The 26,432-nt window shown below is 48.0% G+C and overlaps 1 protein-coding gene across 5 annotated transcripts in view; it reads right to left on the reverse strand.

Moving 5' to 3' along the window:
* The window catches only part of cdk5rap2 (CDK5 regulatory subunit associated protein 2), a 30,180-nt gene that overhangs the window by 2,492 nt on the left and 1,256 nt on the right, over window positions 1-26,432 (reverse strand). For 2 of the 5 annotated variants that reach the window (XM_083670390.1, XM_083670393.1), the window contains exons 2-42: window positions 25,733-25,797; window positions 24,668-24,729; window positions 23,784-23,891; window positions 23,318-23,394; window positions 22,908-23,031; window positions 22,529-22,701; window positions 21,975-22,125; window positions 21,558-21,611; window positions 17,405-17,539; window positions 17,196-17,315; window positions 16,930-17,022; window positions 16,581-16,799; window positions 16,202-16,372; window positions 15,929-16,039; window positions 15,677-15,814; window positions 15,336-15,515; window positions 14,980-15,174; window positions 14,608-14,799; window positions 14,328-14,460; window positions 14,064-14,203; window positions 13,852-13,968; window positions 13,469-13,612; window positions 13,160-13,278; window positions 12,812-12,951; window positions 10,989-11,141; window positions 10,623-10,732; window positions 10,344-10,475; window positions 9,798-9,902; window positions 9,498-9,679; window positions 8,840-9,287; window positions 7,135-8,749; window positions 6,512-6,625; window positions 5,949-6,082; window positions 5,436-5,863; window positions 5,061-5,293; window positions 4,149-4,200; window positions 2,806-2,996; window positions 1,366-1,737; window positions 1,114-1,239; window positions 841-957; window positions 520-709 (exon numbers count right to left, since the gene is read on the reverse strand). In XM_083670390.1, coding sequence (XP_083526516.1) covers window positions 520-709; window positions 841-957; window positions 1,114-1,239; window positions 1,366-1,737; window positions 2,806-2,996; window positions 4,149-4,200; window positions 5,061-5,293; window positions 5,436-5,863; window positions 5,949-6,082; window positions 6,512-6,625; window positions 7,135-8,749; window positions 8,840-9,287; window positions 9,498-9,679; window positions 9,798-9,902; window positions 10,344-10,475; window positions 10,623-10,732; window positions 10,989-11,141; window positions 12,812-12,951; window positions 13,160-13,278; window positions 13,469-13,612; window positions 13,852-13,968; window positions 14,064-14,203; window positions 14,328-14,460; window positions 14,608-14,799; window positions 14,980-15,174; window positions 15,336-15,515; window positions 15,677-15,814; window positions 15,929-16,039; window positions 16,202-16,372; window positions 16,581-16,799; window positions 16,930-17,022; window positions 17,196-17,315; window positions 17,405-17,539; window positions 21,558-21,611; window positions 21,975-22,125; window positions 22,529-22,701; window positions 22,908-23,031; window positions 23,318-23,394; window positions 23,784-23,891; window positions 24,668-24,729; window positions 25,733-25,797 — 7,863 coding nt within the window. The remainder of the gene's footprint in view (window positions 1-519; window positions 710-840; window positions 958-1,113; window positions 1,240-1,365; window positions 1,738-2,805; window positions 2,997-4,148; window positions 4,201-5,060; window positions 5,294-5,435; window positions 5,864-5,948; window positions 6,083-6,511; window positions 6,626-7,134; window positions 8,750-8,839; window positions 9,288-9,497; window positions 9,680-9,797; window positions 9,903-10,343; window positions 10,476-10,622; window positions 10,733-10,988; window positions 11,142-12,811; window positions 12,952-13,159; window positions 13,279-13,468; window positions 13,613-13,851; window positions 13,969-14,063; window positions 14,204-14,327; window positions 14,461-14,607; window positions 14,800-14,979; window positions 15,175-15,335; window positions 15,516-15,676; window positions 15,815-15,928; window positions 16,040-16,201; window positions 16,373-16,580; window positions 16,800-16,929; window positions 17,023-17,195; window positions 17,316-17,404; window positions 17,540-21,557; window positions 21,612-21,974; window positions 22,126-22,528; window positions 22,702-22,907; window positions 23,032-23,317; window positions 23,395-23,783; window positions 23,892-24,667; window positions 24,730-25,732; window positions 25,798-26,432) is intronic. The other 3 variants (XM_083670392.1, XM_083670391.1, XM_083670394.1) reach the window with 3 other exon arrangements.

The raw sequence follows: 26,432 nt of genomic DNA on the forward strand, positions 1-26,432 counted from the left end.
ACACAGACAGACACACAGACAGACACACAGACAGACAGACACACACACACACACACACACACACACACACACACACACACACACACACACACACACACACACACACACACACACACACACACACACACACACACACAGACACACAGACACACAGACAGACAGACAGACACACACACACACACACACACACACAAACGAAAGGGAGAGGAGAGGTGACACCACAGTGAAGCAGACTCCAGGTGTCAGATGTCAACCTCACTCAACTGTGTCACTAGGACCCAGGTTATGGGCCATGTAAGGGATTCCACATCATGTGTGTGCGTGGTTGGGATAGGGCTTTGATCTATGTGGTCTCACATTGCAGAGTGGTACTGTAGTAATGATGTAGCCTATACAGTGTAATGGTAAAGGCGATGAGTGTGTGTCTGCTAATTGGTTGCTGTGAGTAGTTTCAAGTTGCATTGGGAGATTGCGGTACTGATAATGTCTGTGTAGTGTCTAGTGTGTGTAGTGTGTTACCTGTGAAGCTCATCTCTGCTGAAGTGCAGTGTCTCCTGGAGGTGTGTGTTGTCCTGGCTGGTTCGCTCCAGTCTTTCCTGCAGGCGGCCATTCTCCTGTCTCAGAGCCTCACACTCCTTCCTGCTCTGCTCCAGCCTGGCTGTCCGTCTGGCCAACGCCTCCCTCAGCTTCTCATTCTCCTTCTGCTTGTCTGGAGACAACACACACACACGCACATGCACTGTCATGCTAGGCCATATAGAATCAAAATGAGTGAGTGAGTGTCTGTGTCTGTGTCTGTGTCTGTTTGTGCGTGCGTGCGTGGGTGTCAAGCCTGCGTACCTCTAGAGCCCAGGCTGAGCTGCTCTTTCAGGGCCTGGTTCTGTCCCCAGAGGAAGCGCAGCTCGCTGGTCAGCTGGCCCTGCTCCTCCGTACCGTGGATGAAGATGTTGGTTGCTGCTAGATAAACAGACACACACAGACACACAGTCAGTATCTCAACAGCCTTCAACAAAAACTACAAGTTTCTGTGAGAACATGTCTTTCCATCTCAGACAGTTTCTTTCCTCTCGGCAGTTTTAGTGTGTGTGTGTGTGTGTGTGTGTGTGTGTGTACCTGGGTCTCTGTCCACCTCCGCCAGCTTTCTCTCCAGCTGCTCTCTGAGTCGGTCGTTGGTGCGTATGGTCTCCTCCAGGCGCTGCCTCAGTGCGCGGATCTCCAACAGGTGCTCTGTCAGCAGGTCTGACACAAAACAAAGCAGTAGTCTTTAAACTTAGTCACCAACACACACACAGACCATGTGAATATCTACAACCATAACCACATCCACAAAGTACAGAACATTACCCCTGATGGTCAGTGCTGTACCTGGATTCATGGTGCGTAGTTGGGCTGTGTCCTGCTGAGAGGCTGGGTTTCCCTCTCCTCTATGGCCCTCCTTATTTGGCGTGGGCCCAGCCTGACCCAGACCCTGGCCCTGACCTTGGTTCTGGTTCTGCTGAGGAGTGCTGGTTTGGACCAGGATGGATCGGTGCAGGTCCAGCTCAGTGCGCAGGGTGATGTTTAGCTCCTCACTGCTCCTCAGCTGCTCCTGCAGACGTCCGTTCTCCCTCTGCAGGCCCTGCAGCGGCCCGCCACTCCCTCCACCTCCAGACACACCCACATCCTCAGTCCTGCCCATGCCAGAGCCAGACGCTGCAGCCTCGGGAGCCCCCAGTCCCGCGCTGGCATCTTTCACTCCTGTATGGACCAAGAGAGCAGTGAAGAAGCAGAACCTCACAACAAAGTCATCCTTCATGACAGCCAATGATAACCGTACCCTTGTCTGCATCTTTTATGGCTTTAAAAGCCTTCTTCCACCGTCCTCGAATGACGCCATTCTGCACTTTCTCGTGTTTTAAATCCATCGTCTTAAGAGTTAACACTGTCTAAATGATGGGTAACCTACCCACACCTATTGAATGATAAGAGAATGCTCTCAGTTATCCTAGCCTCTAAGCACAAACGCTCATTATGAACATATGCGCTTCCACTGTTTTAGCTTAGCATCTGGATTCTAAGGAGAGCTAGGACTGGATGAGTCCTGTGCGTTAGCCTCTCCCAGCACGGCAGCACTAAGGGAAATGAGAGTTTAGGTCTGGAGCCCCTCTCTGGGTCCTCTCACATGTCACACACATAATCCATCCCCTTAATAGCCCTCATTGTCTCCTCTTAGGGGGAAACACAATTTGAAGATTAAACCGGATAGGTCCCACTGAATAATGCAGTTTTAAGTGGAGGGGGAAACAGGACACCTGTCCTGCCCTTGGCCGGCCCTCTTTGTCCTGCATGACGCCTGACTGCAGCAGAATTGCTCTGAGTGGAAAATAAGTGCCATTACCACTGCTATTAGACTGGTCCAGGGCAGGGATTCAGGCAATCTTAATAGGGGGAAAATATCTATATTTAATGTAGAGAACAGCGTTAATCCAGGCCTTGCCCTAAAATAACCCTCTGCACGCACACGCACACACACACACACACACACACACACGGGACCAGCCCTCAGTGACATTCAAAACTAGCATTGGCCTCTCTCACATCAGGGCTTTACACACTCTAGGGCCACCCTGAACCATACTGTACTGGCTCAGATATTTTCCTTTCACATTGTCCTTTCCAGCAGTGTTTCCGCAACTACGGTGAATGTGTAACCAGTCCAACTCTGTACAGCTCAGCTTGGTTCAGCTCTTGTGTAATTAGGGTCTATTGGCTTGGCGACCATAATAACATTACAATCTACTATATGATTTAGGTTGTTCATCTTACCATGAAAGACTGGGTTGCCATTTGGTTTCATGGCGGCAGTAGGGCTGTTATGGTAGGAGGCTGTGGCTTCCTGGGAGATCCTGCCAGACATCTCAGAGTCAGAACTCTGGTGGCTACTGGGAGTTTGGCCACGGAGTTGACTCTGTAAACTCTGGACCAGGCGGTTCTTCTCCTGCAGCTCTTTGGAGAGCCTGGGACAGGGACAGAGACAGAAAGAGGGAGTCAGAGGAGACAGCTTCCACACTCTGAACAGCTCGGTCAGAGAGAAACACAGTGTGAAATGGGACAGCGCGAAGTCAGCACACACAATCAGAGAGGCGGGCAAGTACCTCAGAGGGAAGTGTTGTCTGGCATACAACCAATGTATACATTGTGCCAAAAAGGGGAAAGAAATATCATATTAAATGTGTCCATATCCAAAGGGCTTGGAACGTTGAGGTAGAATAATTCGGCTTGGAGTAAAGGAGGAAGAAGAGGTCAGTTCACAGCAAACACATGCTTCCTAGTCCTAGTTGGGGCCTGGTCACTCACAAATCCAGCTGCTCCCTGGTGCATTCTGCCAAACTCTGGTTCTGATGGACCAGAAAGCAGAGCTGCTGCTGCAGTAGCTCTCTCTCGTCCTCTAGCTGCAGGCGAAGGTACTCTATTTCCTGCTGTAGACTAGCAGGGCTGTCCAACTGCTCTCTTTCGCCCTCTAGCTGAGAGTGTAGGTACTGCAACTCATGTTGGAGCTTGGCAGGGCTGTCCAGTGACAGGCGAGAGGGTTGAGATTTCACATTCCTCTGTTGTCACGTTGACATAACCACACACAAGGTTGAGTAAGACGGCTGTGTGCCTACAGAGGGCAGTGAAACCCGAGTGTTTTTCGTCTGATGTGAATAAACAGGTCAATACAGTCAGGGCTATGTAATCAGGTCAATGGTAATTGGCTGGCTGCAGAACACACAAATCTCACACACACCGCCTGGGGGAGAGAGGATCTGGCTATTAAAGATGGGGGGATGAGGGAGAGAGGTGGGCTTCAAGTGGGGCACTGGCCAAGCATCAAATACCATCACCAAGCCAAGCCCAAATTACATCCCTCAGACAAGAGTCCTATGGGCCTCATGAAAATAGTCTGGCAAGGAGTGCACTGTAAATAACATTCATCTTACGGATTTGATTTGAATAGTCATTTAGAATCACATTTCATCATGGGTTATCATACATAAACATCAACATAAATAATGAAGACTCAAGAGTTAACAAAAAGAGAACAAAAAGCCTGATTATCTGTTAGAAGTGCGTAAATCATGAGGCCACGGAGAGCAATCAGAGAGTGAAGTGCAGGGTTTGAGACGTACCTTTGAGCCAGCTCCAGTGCTGCTCCGTCCTCATTATCCTGATGAGCGTCTCCTGACAGACAAAGACAAAGAGTGATGGTGAAAGAGCCGTCTCACAAAATCAATCATAGCTCACTGCTCTCTTTCTCCTCTCCTTTGCTACCACCCTTTCATCACCCTCTTTCTCTAAAAGTATGCTCTGTGTTCTTACAGCTGCCTCAATACATCAATAATCATGATGTTGCTAGTTCTTCTAACTAACAGCTGCTCTCTAAAAGCCGGTAAATGCCTTAAACTTGACAAAGTATTGGCTAGTCTCCCGTGTCATGTTGGCCAAGTTAAACATCAGCTTCGTGAGTGGTGAAAGGCCTGGCTATGTCTATTGGCCCATGTAGTACATATTGGCTGGTGATGTGTGTGTTTTGGCAAAAGTGTGAATGGCTGGCAAGTGTAAAGTGTTTCATGGATAGTGTGTGTGTGTGTGTGTGTGTTTGTGTGTGTCACTTAAAAGACCTGAGAAAGGCACTACCTTACTTTTCCCATTGGGATATTTTCAAAACAGCTAATATTAGCGTTGTGTATCATGTAGGCTTAACGTTTATTGTACGTTTTGTTCTCTGATAAAATAGCGTTTGATGTAACCATTTATCTTTATTTATTACTTTGTCTCTTAAGTCAAAACTAGAATATGTATACGTTAACTTAGAGACAAGAGATGTGCCAACATGAAGACAAATCAAGTGCTAGTTAATCAGGCAAAAAAACATACAAGAAACCTTAGGCCTACATGTTACCCAAGAATTATATTAGATGTTTGAAAAAATCCTGACAGGAAAAATGAATGGGGAATTTAGGTTGAAGCGGAAAGTAAGTTAAACCACCTAGAACAGACTACATTCTGCCGGAGCTCTATGCTTGGTGTGTAGGGTGTACCTTTCTCCAGCCGGCCCTCCAGCCTCTCCAGCACATTCAGGCTCTTGTCCAGCTGCTCTCTGAACACCTCTCCCACGTAGTAGTCCACATCGCTGGCCTGCAGCAGCTCCTCAAACGCCCTGCTCAACTCCTCCAGCTGGCGGCGCTGCAGAGCACCCAGCCCCCGGCTCTCCTTGATTTGCTGCCTCAGCTGAGACAGCTCTCTGGCCTGGGACTGCACCAGGGAGTCGATCCTGGAGGGAGGAGGGAAGAGAGACATTCACAATAGCTTTCACACAGGAGGTGTGGTTTTTTGGTGGTGGCAGTGGTGATGAAGATGACAAGGTGATGATGGTGTTGGTGGTGGTGGTGATGATGAAGTGAATGAGGGCTGACCTGGCAGGCGAGGCTGAGCGGCTGCGTTGCTGGGCCTGCTGCATCTGCTCACTCATGCTCCGGTTCAGAGTCCTCTCTCTCTCCAACTCCACGTTCAGGTGGCTGATCTTCTCCTTCATCACCTGCTTCTCCTCCTCCTCTTCCTCCCCGTGCTCCTGAGCCATGAGGGTCATCTTCTGGCCACGGCCCCCCCTCTTCCTCCCCTCCTCCTCCGCATCTTCTTCCTCCTCTCTCCCAGTGATGGGATCAGAGGTGATGGTGAGCAGGTCGCTGGAGAGGGAGTTCCTGCGCAGGAGGCCCTGCATGTGGAGGATGACTCTGTGTTGGTTCTCCAGCTGTCCCTTCAGTTCCGTCACCTGGGCCCGGAGCTGGGCCGCATCCTCAGACAGGCCGTAGTCCTCGAATGCCTGCAGGCTCTTCAGACTCACCTAGAGGGAGAGAGATTATCTATCTTGTCAAAGACATAATATGGTAATGACAGTATAACAACAACAAAACTACTGAGAGGTGTACCTTGGGAGAGCTGAGGGCAGGAGTGCTGGGGTAGGAGGCGCTGGAGGCAGAGTCCAGGTGCTCTGTGGATGAGAAGGTGCCCTGGTCGGGAAGGCTGGATGCACTGATGTGAGGCTGCAGACCACCATCCATGTCTAGGGAACGAACACACACACACACACACACACACATTAAACAGGGATACAATACCCACAGACTAAGCACAAGCTGACAGAGATGGTGAAAGGAAGGAGGTATTCTGTTGATCTTCAATTGACCACATGGTACAATAAGAGGACTCCGGAGGAGAGATATGAGGTACAGTTCCACAGAGCAAGCCAATCCACCAGTATGCAAACATGCAGTAGAAACAGGCATAGAGACACAGGGAGGGATGGACAGACTGGTCAGTCCAAGTTAAGACCAAACAGGACAGACTTGTGTGTGGTTATATAAAAGGCCCAAACAGCAGACATTATCAATCAATCAAAGTTGTTACAGCCCAGTGTTCATTCGTCATGCAGACATCACCACTGTGATTAGTCTCCACAGAGCGGACATGCACCGTCTGTCTAGACGTCTACCTGTGCTACTGCTCTCCTCCCTATCCACCTCGTTCTCACTCTTGCCACTGGTTTCGTAACCCAGGTCCTGCAAATCCACCTGCACGCCTTTGTCATTCTGCTCCAGAGGGGGCGCTAGAGGCAACATGTGGGGGTTAAAAAGAGAAGCTCCAAAAGGTGTGCACTCCCTCGCTCTCAGGATGACAGTTGGTGACAGGGCCTCATGTCATTTGGCTTGTGTCCAACATTGTTAAATCACACAGGCAATAGTTTAACACTACACATAGCCAATCACTTTGTTGTCATGCTGTGAAGGGCATGGCCAATTTAGCTAAATGCTCTTTTCAGTACAAAACATCTAGAATCAAAAGAGTTGGCTGTCATGCTTAACGACACATCTCACATGCAGTTCTTGCACTAGAGATGCGAAAAACAACAAATGCAGGTAGCTCATCAAGAGTATATTTGAAACATCACTATTCCATTGAGACTCCATACTTTTAAGTGAAGAAATTACAGAATTGAAACACTTAAAGTCCTAAACAATAATGTGTTTGCAATATATAGAACTGACATTTGAGAGCCTTGTTGATCTTTCTGTCTGAATTTGCTAAACAGTTTGAGCTTAGCTATCATTTCCTTACCTTTCTGTGTTGCTCCGTGGGTGGGTTTCCTAGAGGAGCTCTGCAGAGCGATGATGGTCTGGGCCTTGGCCAGTTTCTCCTCCAGGCTCTTACAGGTCTTCTTTTTCTCTTTCAGAGCTCTTTGCAGGCTCTCCAGCTGTGCCTGGGCATTCTGTGCTGTTGCCTCTTGTCCAAGCCCCCTTAGCTGGGCCTCACGTTCCTCACGGCGTCCCCTCTCCTCCTGCAGAGCAGCCTGCAGCTCAGAAATCCTCTGGGCGTGCTCAGTGAAGACCCTCTGGAGAAGGCAGATGTTGCGATGGAGCTCCTGGGGAGAGGGTGCCCTGGTTCCAGCCCCAGTTGTGCTCTGGCGGTTGGGGGTTCTACTGGTCTGTTGTGTCTGTTCTGTGTGGCCCAGGTCACTAAGTCCTTCCCTCTCCAGTAGAGCTCTCAATAGCCTGTCCAGTTGCTGCTGTAGGTCGGAGCTGGCCTGAGCTGGTTTAACAGTGGTGAAGGTGCCTGTGCCGATGCACTGTGCTATGAGTGACGCGATGGCAGACTCTGTGGCTCTGAGACACTCAGAGAGACGCTTGATTATTTCCTCTAGGTCTAAGCTGTTCTTCTCAGAGGATCCCGTCTTGCTTTTCACATGATGCTCTCTACTGTGTTGTCCCTTTGGCCCTTTCCCTCCCTGAGACTCTCCCTCTGCCTGCCTGCTGGAGTTGCCCTCCAGGCCTGTGGAGGCAGTGTTGCCGCTATGCTGTGTGACAGCAGCCTCAGCTACGCTCAGCCTCTCCTGTAGCTCGGCATTGACTCGGCTCTGCTCCCACAGCGCCTCCTGCAGGGCGTCTGCCTGCCTCTGTAGCTCTAGGTCCAGGCCCTGCGAACCGCCAGAGCTCCCCTCTGTTCCCTTAGCATCCAGAGACACACTCACCTGCCGCAGGGCTGCTTCCAGTCTCACACACAGCTCCTGAGGGTCACTGCGGCCATCAGAAGAGGAGTGGTTGGCACTAAGAGAGGCTATGGCCGACTCAGCCATGTTCAGACATTCCATCAGCTGGCTGTTGAGTCTCTCCTTCTCCTGCAGAGCCTTCTGGAGCTCCACACACTGCCTTTGTAGACCGGGGTCTGAGCCTGACACTACTCCACCCTGGCTGTCCAGGTTACAGGCAGTCAGGTAGGCGATGGTGGACTCTGCAGCCTGTAAGGCTTCTATGTACTGGCGGTTTAACAGTTCCTTTTCCCGCAGTCGAGCCTGTAGTTCGTCCCACTCAGCTAGCTGCTCCTCCAGACGGGCAATGAGCTGCTCCTTCTCCTGGCATTCCTGGTGGAGGAGCTCCAGCTGGGTGAGGAGGTCTGTGTCTGGGCCTGGGCCCTGTCTGGTTTCTGGGCTGTGGTCAGACTCTGGGTTGCTGTTGGGGACAGCTCCAGAAGACCTGTGGGAGTCAGAGTCTGAGGATGTCCGCTGGTCTGAGCCATACACAGCCCTGTGGTTGTGGTCTAACTCTAGCTGCTGTAGTATGTCAACTCTCAGATGCTCACAGCTCTCTTCTGTCTGCTGGTTCACAGACTCTCTGCTGCTCCTGGCCTGCATTTTGTTGAATCTTACAGGAACAGGGAGGCGAGATTTTACACCAGCCTGCAATATGAAAAAGAGTAGATAAGCATTAAAAATGAAATACAAAATAATTGCATGTCTGTTTTGTTCTCAAGAAAATACAGCACTCACGCCATGTCTTGTGGTCTGTTGTCGCTGGCTCTTGCTTTGTGACTGAGCCTTGGTGTGGTGGCTGCTTCCCTGGGTGGAATGGCCGTCTCCGTGTGTTTCCACTGTCGTCACACCCTCTAGTGGCTTCTCCCTCCTGTGCACTCCTTCCTGCTCCGAGCGCAGTCGTTCAATCTCCCGGGTCATACTGACGATGAGCTCTGGGTCGAAACGGTTCTCCCCGTCAGTCGCCGCCCCACAGTTTTGCTCCAGCTGCTCCCTCAGTAGCCTGATAACCTTGCGGTGACCTTTGGCCTCTGACTTTAGTCTCTCCACGTTTTGCCGCAGGTTTCCTTGTCCATCACTGCTTTCTCCTGAGCTGTCTGCTCTTTCCTTGGCCTCTGTGGACTTCTCCTCCTTCAGGAGACCCTGCAGGTCCACATTCTCTAACCTCAGCCTCTGGAGCTCCTCCCTGTATCACACCACATTCACTTCAATACTATTCAGTTTCATAGACGTTATTTGTCCCCAAGGGTTACATTTGTTGTGAAAAGCACAATATCTTTATCCCTTCCAATGGAAATTTAAATAATAAATTGATCTACAGTACAGACCATTTTTTTTGTTAAGTACTCCGAGATAATCTAGTGTCAAATAGAGAGAGGACGTCAGTCTGTCTTACCTGAGCTGGGTGGCTGATTGGGCCCCACAGTCTGCCAGGAGAGACCTGAGCTGCTCTCCTTCTCTGTCACTCTCTTCCTCTCCCCTTCGGCTGTTCTGGGTCTCACTGGGGGAGACACCCCTCTGGATCTGTTCCAGGGCACCTTTCCCACTCACAACCTCAGACTGTCTCCCATCAACAACCTAAAATGGGTTGAATTTTTTCAGAAATGGTGATTAAATTAAATTTCTCTTTAACGAGTAGAAAACCCTTCGACAGGGTCTTGCTTCCTAACTACCTATCCATGGGACCTGGGTGTACCTGTCCAAGGCTGTCCGTTTGACTCCCTTTATCCCGGCCAGAACTGAGGGCTTTTCTACTGCGCGCCGACTGCTGCTCCTGCTGCTCCTGCCTCTCCTCTAGATGCTAGAGTAGTGGAATGGGAGGCGAGTGTGACACACATGGCTTCGTAAAAGAAAATGCAATGATGGAACAGAATCCATAAGACACACTCCACAGCAAAGGCAGAATGGCGTGACATGTCTAATGTGGTATGGGGTAAGAAAACCATTCAATGGGACAGAGAGATAAGAGAACAGGGATGGGTTAAGAGAGGTGGAGTGAGAGAGTGGGGGAAATGCTATCTACTGCAGACAAACAGCATATTTGTTAGAGAAAAACACATATACAGTACAACAGACATAAAGGCCATTAATAGGAAACAAAACAAACTGAACTAACAAGGACACAAGTGAGGGTTAAAGGTCAACAGTTATAGTCAGAGGTTAGAGGACGCTGTGTGTAGAATGAATTGCCCCTAGAGACTAATGTAAGGTCAGTTTTCACGTCCTGGAGTGTCAGCTGTACCTCGTTCCCATGGCTACTGTTTGACCACAGGCTGTGGTCCTCCCTCGGGGCATGGTCAGTGTCTGACAGCCTCCTCTGCAGGTCTTCATTCACAGCCTGCAGTCTGCTGACAAAGTCCTGCAGCTCCAGAACCTGAGGCACAGAGACAGTCAATTAGATGATCTAAATATTCAGACCATAAAGACATTCACATTATCAGTATTAATACTTACACCCACTACTTCTGTATGTGTTTTTGCTGGTATGCTGACTAAATCCATATGTTTGAGGGAAGCTCACCTTCTCTCTGAGCTCTTGTACAGAGAGCTGGGCCAGGCCCTCCTCCAGTCCCTCCCCTACACAGATACTCATGTAGGACGTCTGGTCAGCCACGAAACTCAGAGTGTCAGCTGCAACGGGAGAGACAGGAGTTACTACTGTACCAAAACTGCGATACCGGACAGAACACAACACACCATTAAAGGGAATGGGATTGCAGTATATTGGTGATGTTTATAGTGGTGCAGTATCCTTTATTAATTTTTCTATCCCTTATTTTACATTTAGTTCTCTTTTGCAGTAATGACCTGGGGAAGAGTTGCAGGGGAAAGGAGAGGGGATGAATGAGCCAATTGAAAGCAGGGGATGATTAGGTCCTAGTCTCACCAGTGTCATTGGTTCCGCCCACCCCTCCTCCACGGTTCTGGATGGCTCCAAGGCGGGCCTGCAGAGAGGCATTCCAGCGCTGGGCGTCCTCCAGCTGGTGCCTCATGCTCTCCAGCTCTTTAGGGTCCACCCGGTCTGTCTGACCCTCGTGTCCTGTAGAGAGACATGGGGTGAGTCAGAGGGGAGGCCAACCAGACTGCAAAGCACTGCTTACAGATGCCCATAGACTGCCAAGCACTGCTTACAGGGTCAAATGGGTCAGACTAACAAGATTAGATCACAGTGTGTTGCTCACATATGAAGCTTGGTTATAGATACCCATATCTGATATGATATGTTGTATCACTAAACTTCATTAAAGATCACATTTTCATTAGATTTTCATTGCATTCTCTTCTGTCCAGACCCCATTAAAACGATTGGATGTATGTAATAAATTACTATTTCATTAGTGTCACGTTTGTACACAAGTCAACCACAAGCTATGGGGTGCTTAGAACATGAATATACATAGTTGGGTTGAATCACTGAGTGTGAACTTACATAAGGAATGCGTCAGTGGAACAAGGCTTCTAGCAGATTACCCATGTTGTTTACAAAACAGTCAGAGATCATTAAATCATCCTACATGGTGTACTGGATCAACCAAAAGAGAGAGGAATACTCTCTACCCTTTATAATTAGCCATCTCCCTCTTCCCTCTCCTGAGCAGCAGCGAATGTGAGCCCTGGACCTCTTACTTACAGACTACCTATATATACGCTGCTCTCTTTAGGGGAGGGAAGATATGTGCTGGCATGCAGATGGGAACAAGCGAGCAAACACGCGCGCACGCACGTCGTCTGATTTTGACAGACACACATGCACCCACTCATTCCATCACACTCCAGAATGAGCCTTCTATATCACCGACATCTGACTACTGTATAGGGATCCTCTAATGACATGTGAACCAATCTCAAGCATTACACCACAGTATATGTAAATATAGGCCTATGAATTACATATACACTAGTGACATAATTATCCCGTTCTGGAAACATAAGAAAAGGAGGACAGACTATTTGTCTGTCATTGAAGATAGACTATGAGCCATACTCTCTGTACCTTCTCTCATCGGATCATCGTCAAAGAGCATTTACTGCAACCCCCCCCCCCCCTCCTCCTCCTCAAATTATATAATGACATACATCAGTAATCTTATTAATCTGACAGATGGTTTGTGAGTTTGTAGAAATGATGGCGTGTGAAAACGAAAGGAAGCGATGCAATGAGACACCGGGGCATTTTAATGGACAACCAAAGACAACGTAAAGTGTGAGTTGTATGCGTGAGAAAGACAGAGATGGACACAGAAAACATGCTTTATTTAGCAGATAACTTTGACTTCACAAATGAGAGTGTTAGAGTTGTTAGGAGAGGTGATGTGACATTTACAGCGAGTTGAAGGAGAAGCGTGGGCTAGATTTAGAACATGCAGACAGAAAAGGAGAATGATGACAAAAAAAAGAGGCAAACAAACATACATGAAGAGCAGGACCAGGTGTACATGCAGACAAAAGAGAGAGATGGATGGAGAATGGGCTCGTCACCAGGCAGTGTTAGTGAAGTGAGGACGTGCAGAAAGACAGACAATGATGATACGAGTAGGTGGTGTGTGTCTCAGTGGCATTACAGAGAATAAATACCAAAATTGACAGCACCAATAAAATTCAAAATACTTTCCTTTCAGTATTGGGCCTTTTTGACACTGAGCACTATGGGTAGACTGAACATTTAGAGTGTATTTCAAGTTAATCCTTAGAACACTGTGTGTACCACACCTTCTCCGAGCTTGGTTCTCTGGAGCTCTCTCTCCAGGTCGACTCTCAGCTCCTCGTTGCTCCTGATGCCCTCCTCCAGCTGCTGCCTGAGGAGCTGCACTGCTGTCAGCTCCATCTGCAGGGCGTGGAGACGCTGGGCACTGCAACACAACACAACCTCACACATACTGGACAAGCATACACAATCTATTCAACAATTATGCTACGATTTCACTAAGTACACGTATCCAGTGTTCTACACTCCTGGTCCTGTGTGTCGTCAATCTAGACTACGGTTAGTTGAATCAGGTGTAAGTGCTGGGCTGGAGCAGAACCCCACCCCATCCTTCAAAACAATCTCCACCATACCTGTCTTGCTCCTTCACGGTCCTGACCAGGCTGGAGTATAGCTGCTGCTCTGCCCTCAGGGCGCGGTTCAGAGCACCATGCTCCACCTGAAGGGCTGCCAGGCTGGGCACAGATTGGACCTGGGGAGGCCACACAGGGCAAAGTCAAGAGGTCACAAGGTCAGTTAGTCTGCTCGAATGTGCTTACAGGCCGAAAACAGAGACTCAAGGTTGTGGCCTAAATGACTTAAACTTTTGTGTAGAACTTGGCTGGAATACGGCACAACTCAGCTCAAATGTGTGATTCAGAGTGGATGTTGCATGTTGATACCTCTTGTTGGCTGTCTCCCCCGATGATGGTTCTTTCTCTTTGAGGGAGGCCAGGGAGAGAGCGTTCCACCCGAGCCTCTGCAGCCAGCTCCTGGGAGTGACTGGTCTGGCTGTCCCCTCGCTGGCCCAGACGCTGGTGGAGGTCCTGTCAGGAGACACAAGTCAGAGAGACAATGAGGAAAAGGTACATCTGAAACCATCACTGAGGGCTCAAAACCCGAATTAATAAACATATTACTAAGATCTCCTCACTTCTCCTTTGCAGACAATAGCATGGCCATGCTTAGGCATAGCATAGGTGGTGGGGTTCTGGTTGAGTTCAAGTACAGTGAATTAGCTAATGGAAGGCTAACCATGACCCAGAATCCACCCTAGTGCGCTTACGTTGATAATCTCATCCTTGGTCTCCAGTGTGGTGGTCAGGGACTCTATGTTGGCCACGTTTCCCTCAATACGGCCCTCCAGCTCAGCCAACACTGACCGCAGCTCAGCCAGGGACATCTGGAAGACAAGAAAACAATGTTAACCCACTGACAAGCTTACAAGCTAAAAAAAATAATAATACTGATTAAAGCATTGATTTGAGCCGCACCCACCTTTAGCTCATTCTCCCTCTTCAACGCCTTGTTCAGAGCCTCAGTCTTCTGCGCCAGCTCCTTCTTCAGGATGACGACTGTTTTCTTGGTGAGAGGGATTTTCTCCATGTTGTCTTCATTGTTTCTCTTGGAGATATCAGCTTTAGAGTGGACAGCAAAGGAGTTTGAGTTAACTGGCCCAGGAGGTCAAAGACAGTAATAACTGACACAAAGGTTTTTCACCCAACATCTTTCAGCTCTGAGAGCTTACACCAGATGCCTTACCTTCCCTCTCCTCTAGTCTCTCCTGCAGCACCTGGATGGTCTGTCTGAGCTCCACAACCTGAGGGAGCGGAGCCGCCTCCTGCCTCATCTCAGCCAAGAAGTGGTCTCTCTCCTGCCCGCGCTCCAGCAGCTTCTAGGATCAACAGAATCACAATCAAAACACAGAGAATTTATTACGCATGAACACTTTCAGGCAGCTGGTGTATTTCCAGGAGACTCCCGGGAGTTTGTTTAAACATGTCTGGTCATATCAGTGTTTTTCTAGCCCGTTGGTTCTCACATTGATGGTGGCGTCCTTTTCCGTCAGCAGGACCCTGAGTTCCGCAGTCTCTAGGTAACCCTCGTGCGTTGCCGTGGAGCTGTTTCTCTCTGCAGAGACGAGCTGCTGATGCCTGTCAATCAGCTGTCGTCTTAGCTCCTGGATCTCCTGAGTGCGCTCAGACAAGGTGCGGTTATAGTGCTCAGCAGACTCCTGAGGAACAGGAGAAACAACAGACATTAGACAGAGACCACCTGGTGAAGCTAAACTAAACCTGTAAAAATTTTACAATATCAAATGGTGAGTAACAGAGGGAGAGCATGCGTGTAAACATTTGTGTGAATCAGGTTGTGTGTGTGTGTGTGTGTGTAGTACATGGGTCTCTGTTCGTACTTTGAGGAGCTGGTCTTTGCTGCTGATAGTGGCCAGCAGACTCTCCACAGCGCTCTCATTGTCAGACACCAGCCTCTCCCTGGCCTTCACCGCCTCTGCCAGCATGGCCTCTGTCACCTTTAACCTCTGACCCATCTGCTCCGCCAGGTCACGTGCCTGTGTCTGGGACTGGTTTAGCATTGCACCAGCCATGTCCTACAAACAGAGACAGAGAGGACAGAGAGAGAAAGATCTATCCCGGGTTTGTCCCATTGACATACAGAGTGCACTGGTTTACGATGGCAGCGTACTCTGACTGCATTGGTTTATTTGGTGAGTGTCAGTGTTTTGTGAGTATGCTGAACAACGCATCTCACCTCCATGTCCTTGGTCTTGCCCTCCAGAGAGAGCTGGAGCTGGCTGATGATGGAGTCTTTCTCTCTGAGGGAGCGGTTCAGGTTGTCCTCCACGTCCTGCTTGGCCCTCAGCACGTTCTTCAGGGTGTTGGCCTGGTGCTGCAGCTCCGCATCCTTCTCCTTTATCAGCGTGTCAAAGCTCTAAAGGGTCACACCAAGCACAGGAGAAGAGAATGCTCTCAGTTTAATCTTAAAAACAGGTTGTAAAAACCTACATTAAGCCAACTCCTGAACTAAAACGCACTCTTAGTGAACCCCATTGAGAGGTTTGTGACATTAATGAGATGGGAAATGGTTCCTACGTTGATGGTCTCCTCATTGTGAGACAGCAGGTTGTTGAGCCTCTCCAGGTCTCTCTCCTTCTCTCTGAGGGACAGGTGAAGCTGGTGGATCTCATTGTCCTTCTCTTCAATGGCAGCAAATTTCTCATCCAACACTTGCTGTTGACGCACAATAAGGACGCTGGTTATTAGAGAAATAAGACGGTCACAATAAGAGATGAAAATAACGAAACGTCAGTGAGGAAGCTAAAACACAGAGGTGAAAGACGGCACCTCCAGAGCCTTCTCTTTCTCCTTCAGTCGTTCACGCAGCTTTGACAACATGATGTCGTTTCCTCCAGGGCTTCTACTGTGCTCAAAGTCTCTGACTATGTTCATGTACTCCTAAAGAGAATCAGAGAGAGACACAGTTGTTACAAACATACCGCCCAAAATAAACACAGGTAACTTACAGTTAGATGACCTCTTCGTCCTAGGTCACCTACCTAGTACAGCCAAAGTTCTGGCTTGTGTAACTGTTGTTGTATAACTGCTACTATTTTCTACCTGTAGCTGCTGCTCCTTGTCGGTCAGGCTGCAGGTGAGGCGTTGGATGGTGACCTCATGGGTCTGGAGCTTCCTCTTGGTCTCGTCCAGTAGGTCCTGGTACTGCTGCTCCAGAGCACTCTCCCTCTCCCCAATCTCCCCAGCAAGCTTCTTCAGCTGGTTCTGGAGGTCCTGGGGAGAACAACAACACCGACTGTGAGAAAGAAATGAAACTATCTACTAAGAATATAACTATTTTTGCGCAAGTGTCGCTAAACATTAGGTGTTAACATGATAATTACATGTTACATGTAGTTGCATTACATGCCTGCTTGAAGCTCGCCTAAATCCAAACTTTTACCAAGAACCTCAAAATGCATACTACTCCGCCAAGCCTTACGTTGAGAGCTTTGTCTCCCTTCTTCTTCTGCTGCTGTAGGTCGTCCAGCTCCAGGTCCAGCTGGTCCTTGGCCTGCTGCAGGTCAGCCAGTTCCTGCTCCCTCCTGCCCAGGGAGCGCTGCAGTTTCTGGGCCTCCAGCACTTTGGAGTGGTGGTCCCCCTGGAGCTGGGCCAGCTCCCCCTGCTTCTCCATCAGCAGAGACTGGTGCTCCTCAGCTCCCTGACAACATCAATACACCTGTGTTTAGAGGGCAGCTAGACTGAAAAAACAAACGCACGCACACACCCAACACACCCACCCACACACACAAGGTAAAGTTAAAAGTAAACAGTGGCAGATGTTTGCTTGCCTGATATTTCTGGAGTTGGGCTTTGTGTGCGGCCTCCCTGGCTTTGGCTAAAGCCTCATCCCTGTCCTCAATCTCATGACACAGCTCTTCAATCTGTATAACACACAGACAAACAGGTGGGTCAGTGCAAGTATGTTGCATAAGGCCATTACCTCAGTCTGTGCAGTAGGGTGCAGTCGTAACAGCATGTCTTCATCTTCACACTGTTATCATGGTTGACATTGATAATATTTAAAAATGCTGTGAAACACCATATCAAATCCCACCTCTTTTTCCTTTTCTTTCAGCACCAGGCTGAGGCCCTGGATGGTTCTGTCTCGTTTCAAAGCGTTCTTCTTCTCAGAGATGAGCTCATTCTCTCTCTCCTCCAGTGTACCAGACAGTGCCTGTAAAAGGACACCAGAAGTCAGGCAATCAACAACCCCAAATATACAACAAAGAGAATCACAGTCAAAGATCTTCCCCACTCTCTTACTTTGCTCTGGATTTGGACATCCTCCAGTGTTTGAGCAAGGTTCTGGTTTGTGCTCTTAGTCTGGTTCAGTTCCTCACTCAGTTGCTTGTTGGTAGTTTCCAACCTGCTGACTTCACTCTGCTTCTCAGTAAAACCCTGAAAGTAAGGATGCAATACAGGAAGATTAGTCAGGCTTAACAAAGGACAAGTACTTTAACGACTGGCACACGAGGGCTGAAAGAAAGCTGCTTTCAAACCAACAAATCATCACAATTATGTGAAATGCTACATTTCCATTCCCTCCAGGTCTTCTACAGAGATTTGGGCTGAGGTGACAGGACTAGCTACCTCTGCTCTGAGAGGTGTGTAATCATCGTTAAACTCCTCAGTGAGGTCCTGCAAAGACTTCCACTCTGCTTCTCTCTGTCTGCGCCTGGCCCCAGGGGAGAGACGGCCTGGGAGCCAGAGTCCAGCACTGGGCTTCAGCAGGACAGGGATGCGGCTGGCAGGAGGTGCTGGGACTGGCCGTCTGGGGATGGAGCGCAGCAGCTGTAGCAGTCCTGAGATCACAGAGGGCTGGCTTGGGGAGCGGCCTCTCGGGGGTCTGCTTTGAGCCTTGCCTGCTGCATTAGAGGGGCCGCTCACTCTAAAAACCCCCAACTTTGGTTCTCTGAGCTGTCTCTGTGATGAGGGGCCTGATGGGGCAGAAGATGCTGAGGGGGTTTTGGGAACACAGTGGAGGGACTGAAGAGAGGAGGAACGGCCCCTGAGGCCACCGGTGAGGGTGCCCTTGTGGTTGACCAGGTCAAAGTACATGCTTTGAGAGCGATGGCGTGCCGACTGAAGACCGGGGTTCCTGAGAGTGCCTTCCTCCAAGGCTGTCATGGTCTGTCTCCTGGGGCCAGAGCGCCCTAGAACTGCTACTGTACCACCCAGGATGTCCAGACTCGCACACCGCCTGACACGACGCTCAGACAGACAACTATCTTCCCTCTGCTGCCCCTCTGAGGTATGACCCCCACCTCCAAGTTCCTCAGGGCTTCCCCTTACCAATGACCTGATGGGAGTCTTTGGAGTGCCGGCGCTGTCCCGATCCCCACTCCCCGGGGCTGGGTTGTGGCGCTTGTAGATGTGGGCGATGCATTGGGCCAGGTGCTCTTTCTCAGCCTGTAGCTTCTGGACCTGGGCATTGTGCTCGTCCTGGAGCCGCCCAATGGCCAAGTCACACTGCACCACCTTCTCCAGCTGGAAAACACACTTCCCACAGAGGAACTCTCCACGGCCGTCGCGCGTCAGCTCCCAGCCCAGTACGTAAGAGAGGACCACCTGCAGCTTCCTCTTCCCCGAGGAGCTGAAGATCCAGCGGCACTGGCTTCCCACCATACGCACCCCACACAAACGGCACGGGTCCCTCATTGTGCCCACCGTTCACTCTCTACAGTCCAACACACACAAACAAGATCAAACAGGCTCCATATAGAGCCTCACACACACAAACAAACTCTGTCCCGCTGTCATCAGCCTGCCAGCCATGGCACAGCCGACTAGGTCTGCCTCTCACAGTGACGGAGTGGAGTGGAGGACTGAGCCCTAAGCCTCTAATAATCCCTCCTCCCTCTCTCTTCTGCATCACGCATTTAATCAGACCAAATCCCCTGGGACCACAGTGATCATCTGAGTTAGGGCTGCTGCTGCTGCTGCCCCTGTAATTCCCACTGACCCCCATCCTCTGTCCCACCCTGACAAGGACAGGCTCTAGGTTGGTCCCTCATACTGTAGGTGACACCTTGGGAGGCTGGAGGGGATGGTTTGGGTGCGATGGTTTGGGTGCGGTGGTGGTAGTAACCACTAACCAGCACGCTGTCTATTTGGCTGTGCTCCTATAAAACAGCTTTGAGATTAGAGTGAGTCTCGTCTGGTCATCTCTGCTTGCCTCCAGCTGCTTCATCTCACAACCCAGGGGGTACAGTGAAGCCATGTCTGTCCCTTTCCCCTTCACTCAGTCAGTCACACACACACACACACACCTCATTTACCTCACATAAACCCACTAATCTGACAGACAGACCACAACCTGATGGCCCTGAGTTCAATAGGTTAGGGGTTTTAACACAAGTTACCCATAAATAACCCAGAGAGGAACTCCTACCAGCCTGTTAATCCAGTATTAACACAGTAACCTGCGCCCAGAGAGTCATCTCGAGCCATCCGAACCAGGTTAATGTTTAGAACGAATCAAGCGTTTGAGAAAAAAAAATCTCCTTGTACAAACAGACACTTTTCCGACAAATCATGAGTTAGTAGGTAGGTGGGGTTCAGAATATAATCAGGGGAGGAGACTCGAGAATAATGATAAAAATCCATCTCTGAAATCCATGCGCATGCATGTCTGTCCCGTTCCGTCGATAAGACATCGAAGCCAATGACAGGTAGCCGGATGCACATGTTATTTGTGGAAGGCAACATGTCTGACATCCAGACTATCCAGAGAGGAGGGGACAATGCCAGTATGACAGCTTCCGTTGAAAGTCTAGTCAACGAGGAGTGTGCCTCTGTGGTGCATAGTTACAGCAACAGTAAACATAATGTGATCAACATGCAACCCAACATCTTACATCATACATCAACAGCTGAGCAAAAACCCTGATGCTTTATAAGATCAAGCTTAAGCTGCGTCACAAAAAGCCCCACCATAGCCACTTCAGCGAGTGACTGATTTGCCTTTTTTTCCCTCTGGAATAGAAAGCTCTGGTGTTTTGACTCTCAGCAGCCATCTGCTCTTTAAATTAAATGCTCTTTGCTTGTCAGTTGGATCATGTGCTGTTGGTCAACGCTACGCTGAGTGTGGTGAAAACAGGCCTCCCAAGGTGAGAGATAAAATATTTATTTGGGAGATTAGTACACAAAGGGCTTGATAGAGCCACAAAGAGCCAAATCAACTGACTAAGCAATGCAACAACCATCAGACACAAATTGATCATTGAATGTACTTTCAGTGATGACATATGGTAGGATTGTTTGCTGTTGAATAGTAGAAAGAAGTAGAATTGAGTAGAAAGAAGATCATCATCTAAAAACTCTTCTTCCCTTAGGAATAATGAATTCAGCTTCCTCTGATGAAACAAATCTTACATAAACTTCAAAGCCCCTGGCTCTCCACAACAAAACAGAAAACACACACAGAGAGAAACCAACAGCACAAAAAGAGGAGTCATACTGAGAAAAAAAGCCAACACAGAAAACATGCCAGAGTGCATTTCCTCTCTTCAGACCCACAGGCAACCTTCCTGAGTGATAGAGTGTGTCTGTTTTGTGTCACACAGCATAGAAGGACACATTGTGTGTGTGTGTGTGTGTGTGTGTGTGTGTGTGTGTGTGTGTACTTGACTGACTTGACAAATTAACACAGGAGACAGATGAGTGGACAGCTAAGGAGGGTGCACTGTGACCCGTCTGAAAATAAAGGAGCTGTACAATAACCCCAAACACATGGAGATAAGTGAATGCAGGTCAAACACTCAGACTCCTAGGGCTCCAATTTGCTTCCACTAAAGAGCATTGCTAAGCGCTAATGTTTCGTTTTGGCGGCATGGTCGCTAAGTTGGTAATTCTGTTCAGCAAAGTTTCAGTTTAGTGTACAGGCGGAGGGGAGGGCAGGTCTCCAGCAGTGAGTGTGTGGGGATAATTGAATATGACCATTTTCCTCGCCAAAGAGGATTTCACTGTGAACGTTGGAATGGATAATCATTTTTGACAAATAAAATGGCCATACTATCAGTTGTAGACACACTATCAGTTGTAACCAAAGTGTCTATGATATCATAATCTAAGCACTCAACAGGCCTAGAGTGGCGTGCCAAATTTAACCTGCTGCGTGTCTCCAAATGCTAACGGTTTAATGAACCGGTTCATGACTTTTCTCGTGTTTTTCTATCATTTGCATCAGCTAAATAAATAGGCAATTCTCCTTTATGTCTCGGAACCACCAAGTTTGTGTTGTTTGGGGAAGACGCACTTTGCGGTGAAACCAAGCGATCGAAGCGGTCTTGGTACATGGTTTTAGTGTTCTGCAGCGCTCTTTAGCGGAAGCAAATTGGAGACGCCCGAGAAGCTGTCTATGGACATCAGTGTGAACTCTAAGACCAACAGAGACATTGAGTAAAGCCAGACCAACCTCACGGTCCCTCTCAGTCCTGCCCTTCTCTCTGCCCAGCTGCTCCCTCAGGACCTGTAAGGCGGCAGAACAAACACACACATCATCAGACCAGAGTGGTTTGTTTAAAAAAAGAATACACCAGAAGTACTCCTACTGTAAATTACTGAGGGACGAATCCAACTTGAGATCTGTGCACGTGATTTGACTGACTTTCATATTAGACTGTCAGTCAGACACACAGATATCAATGGAGTGTGAGCAAAACTATAGAGATATAACTGTTCTATCCCTGTGAGTTACACATAGATCTCAAGTTAGGATTCTGTTTTTTGGAATGGGAGAGTGAGGTTTCTTCCATTTCTACAAAGGCACACAGAGAAAATAGCTTACATGGTCCTCTACTCGCAACCACAAATGATAGGAATCCTACAGTACCTGAAGTTCCTCATCTTTTTGGCCAATGAGAGCAGAGAGTTGTCTGATGTGGTCAGTGGTTGGTGCATCTGTCTGGTCTCTGCTGTTCTTCTGTAGCTGTTGAATCACAGCTTCCTGGTTCTTCACTGATATTCTCAGCTGCTCTATGATGCTGAAGAGAACACAGGACAGGCACATTAGCACCATCATAATATCATATTTTCTTGGTTTCAAGAAGCATTCTCAGTTACTCAAGTTAAATAAATAGATGAACGAATACACATACTTGTCATTGGGATGTCACAAAAGTACTAGGCTTAACTCATTTAGTGCCAAGGGTGAATGAAGTCGCCCAAATTGTCAACATTCTAGAGTGCCAATTCTAGAGTGACTTTATTCACCAAAAATTCATAAATTATGATGCTTAATTTTGTAGCCAATCTAAGTATTGTTGCGAGGTAAATACCACATAAAACACTTGGAACTCTAGGTGGTGAGTCTTCCGAAATTCTTTGGCAGTTAGTGAGTTAATGAAAGTATCTCCAGAGTGGGCTGGCATTGCCTCCTGATCCTACCTGTTCTTCTCCTGTACAGCCTGCTGCAGGTCGTGGACAGGGGTCGGGACAGGGGTGAAGGTGCCAGACGGGTCGAGGGCCAGGAGCTGCTTCTCCATGTCAATGTTCCGCAGCTTCTCCTGCTCTGCTATGGTGGCCATTTTCTCTACCTCCTCCTCGGCAGTTCTCAGACCCTGACAAGAAGGAGCAGAGGGGAACGCTAAACCTCCGATACCACGCCTCTTTATTATCACCTCTCCAATCAGTTCAACATACATTGATTCCATGTCTCATATGTATAGATTTACAATGCTTGCTGGACAAATTTTACAATGGATTACTAGCTTGGCAGGGACACTAATGACTATTATCCTAGCTCCTGCTGTAGCCAAGTGCTCACCTGCTCCAGATCAGCGATCCTCTTGTTGAGTTTGTCTCTGAGAGCGTCTGTCTCTCTCTGGGCGCGCTCCCTCGCACGCAGTGCGTCACTCGACTCTCTAACAGCCAGACTCTCCAATGCTTTTCTGGCAGAACACACATGTAACACGCAAACTGTCAGTGATGACTTCTGACTGCCTGTCCATGCTTAGGGATACTGACCGATGATGACACAGGGATGTTTGATAGAGTCAAAAATATTTTTTAAAAATGTAACTGTCAATAACGACCACATTTGAATGACAATCAGAACTACTGATGAACTAAGTGGTGACGTAAGTGATAAGTGAAGGTTAAAAGACGTCTTTTTAACGAAGGTTAAAAGACAGTGTCTGTGCAGAGTGACTGACGGCATCAGTGGGCTGTACTCACGATGCCGACACCAGTAGATCCTGCTTCTCTGCCAGCTCTCTCTTCATAGACTCCGCCTCCACTTTCAGCTCAATGTTCTGTGGCCATTGGACAATCAAGTCAAATAGAGTCAAAGCCTGATTCATTCTCATGCTTTTCCATTCTCATATTGCATAGTTTGGGATGCGTGTAGCTACAATGAAACACATTCAGTGAATTGGTGCTCAAACACTAATGATCAAAGACATACAAGAAATACCAACACAATGTGGTGATGTGCGGCTCTAAGCAGCTGTGAGGCTGGGTCTGCTGTGAGATCATGGTTGTGAGATCAGGGTTGAACAAAGCCCTGTTGTATGGAGGTCATTCTTACTGTCACATCCTCATTAGGAAGAACGGAGTCACATATGACATTATGACACAAAAGGGTGTGAATGACAGAACAGGGAAGATACACACAATAAACATATACACAATGAACACAAACCGTTTTGTAAACGTCCTCTGTGGAGTCATATTTGTGCTGCATGTGCTCCTCCATGAAGTAAATGCGCAGCTTCAGGTTGAAGTTCTCCTTTTTCAAAACTGTAATTTGCTGTGGACAAAGCAGAAACAGAGACTTATATAAACTCTCATTTTGAGTGGAAAGGAAAGATTTATTGGACATAAAATGACACTTAAAGAAGCATTTGATTCATCTGTGGTAGACAGACTACCGTTTATTTCAGTGACTTTTATAGTAGATAACAAGGCTAGTACAAATAAATGAGGTCAAAATAACAGAGAGCAGCTGAGCATCTAACCCTGGAGAAAAGGCAGTTATTTGCCATGCTTCAGTGGAGGGAGGGCGGGAGAGAGAGGGAGCTAGCACAGTACTGTAAGCCCTGTTTGAGTGCTTGTGGTTAGGGGGAAGGGGAGAGGGAGTGAGGGCGTTCGGCAGACTGTGCATCATTGTGCTGCGGGCCTGTAACAACACACATCTGGGGCTGGGGGAGGCTGGAGTCTGGACTACTCTGCAAACTTCTAATCAGCCAGCCAGCATAGGGAGAAACATGAGCATACCACTGAAATGCAGCCTTCAAGCTTCTCTCACTCCCCCATACTTGTACAGTAAATTTCCATGTATGGTTATTCTCCCCAGTTTGTCCAGACAGAGAATAAGGTTTATTAAAAGCATAATATACTGCCGCTGGTGCTGGGATCAGCGTGGCTGCATGCATGCATTCTTTAGAAGATTCATCTATGTTTGGAAATCTTGTATGGTAAGCCAGAACATATCTGTACATAGATTAGACTGCTCCATAAAAAGGGATTTGAGCTCAGTGTATATAGATGTTGAACCCTCAGCTTTTGCATTTAAAAACGACTTACATTCTCATAGTCTTTCAAGGTGAAAGCTTTGACAGGAGACATCTTATCTGGGAACGAGGGTGCTGTAAAAAAAGAGGATTCATGAGTTTGTTTATTTCACATTCTGACATTCTGTTCATTTCAGAACACTTAATGATGGTATACTTTTCTATCGTGACATTGGCTACTACAGTGCTCTGTGAAAACCCCAGTAAACCATGGTGGTGGTGAAGAACACACAGACATCCGTGACACACATACAGAGTAAATCACTGTGATGTTTCACGCACGGTGCTGCAGACATCATGTCTCTACAGAGGAATCAGAGAGGAGAGATGTTGGGAGAGCTGCCCTGTTTAGACCTGCTGAGGTCAGTGAACCATCCACTGAACCGCTCATATAACATTCTAAATAAATGAACAGCACATTTTTCAACTACAGTAACAACTGCTTCACAGTGCGACTGACTGCTCACCACGAGACCAATTATTTTTCGTTCTTGTAGCAGTTTATTTTCTTGTCAAACTCATAGCCCTGATGTCCACTGGTCATGTTCAACGTCATGTTCACAATGACTCCGTTATACACACCAATGCTGTCCCCTGAGCCCTAGAGGAAACCCTGTCCAAAGTCATGCTGGTGCCGTGTCACCCACTAGTGAGCCTGCAGAGACTGCTATAATTGGCTCAGGTATCTGGTTACCAAGGGGATTTACAGCTGAGCCAGACAGAGTGCAATGTGTGTCACTGCTGTGTGTTCCCGGATCTGCTAGCTAAAATGTCAGAATCTCACCTGGAGTCAGTAAATCAATTGTTTACAATAGCTCTTTGTCATTGTCTACCCTATCTGCTTCAGGCCTATTTGGTTTCAAACTGTATTTGACTTAACAAGAGCATAATGAAAAATACATAGATAGATGATGTTAATTAGCCTTTCTCTCTCCGCCTCTTTCTCTCTGTTGACAACACACTGTGTAATGCAGTCACAGTAACGCAGCAAGAGGCAATTAATTAGCACACATGGGAAACAATGCGCGTGCGTGTGTGTGTGTGTGTGTGTGTGCGCGCACGGAACGACAGACTGTACCTGTCATGTTGTCCATGGAAAAATCTCCAACATCTATGGAATCTGGCAGTCTGGACATACTGCAACTAAAGACAAAATTAATCGGTTAGGGGAATGCATGCAGGTTATGAACATTTGAAGATGAAACATGGTGAGGTATTAATCAATATCACAAGCAAAGCCATAAAACACCCTTCTCTCTGACACAGTCCGAGGCAATGTTCTGTAATCAAATAGGCTACCCGGTTTTGAAATGCACAAAGGGAAAATGCTTTTGATGTTTATGCATTACTCACACTCGCCTGTTCCCCAGCCCCTAAGGAAGCTCCATAAATAGCATGATTTTAACTCGGTGAGTCTGACTGTGCCTTTCTCTCCCTGTTCACTGTTTACTTCGGCATCAACTGCCTTGACTCTTGGCTCTAATAATATGCCCAGCTCTGTATGACTTCCTTCCCCTCATCCTCCTCCTGGCACTGTCCTGCAGCTGATGTTTCCCCAGCCTGGCCTCTGCCCAGATATCACACACAAATGTCTACTATAAGTGTGAAGAGAGGCAAACTGTGACTTGACAAATGACTTCAGTCATCAACTTAACAGAGAAGCAAACATCAACTTCCTCTTTTCACGTTTTCCTAATCATTGCGAATGTAATTTTTAAATTCACTGCAGTTAGGCTAGACAAAGCATAATATCGCATGAAGTTTAACAATAGTTTTAA

Source organism: Argentina silus (assembly GCF_951799395.1).
Source record: "Argentina silus genome assembly, chromosome: 5".
Classification (NCBI taxonomy): Eukaryota; Metazoa; Chordata; class Actinopteri; order Argentiniformes; family Argentinidae; genus Argentina; species Argentina silus.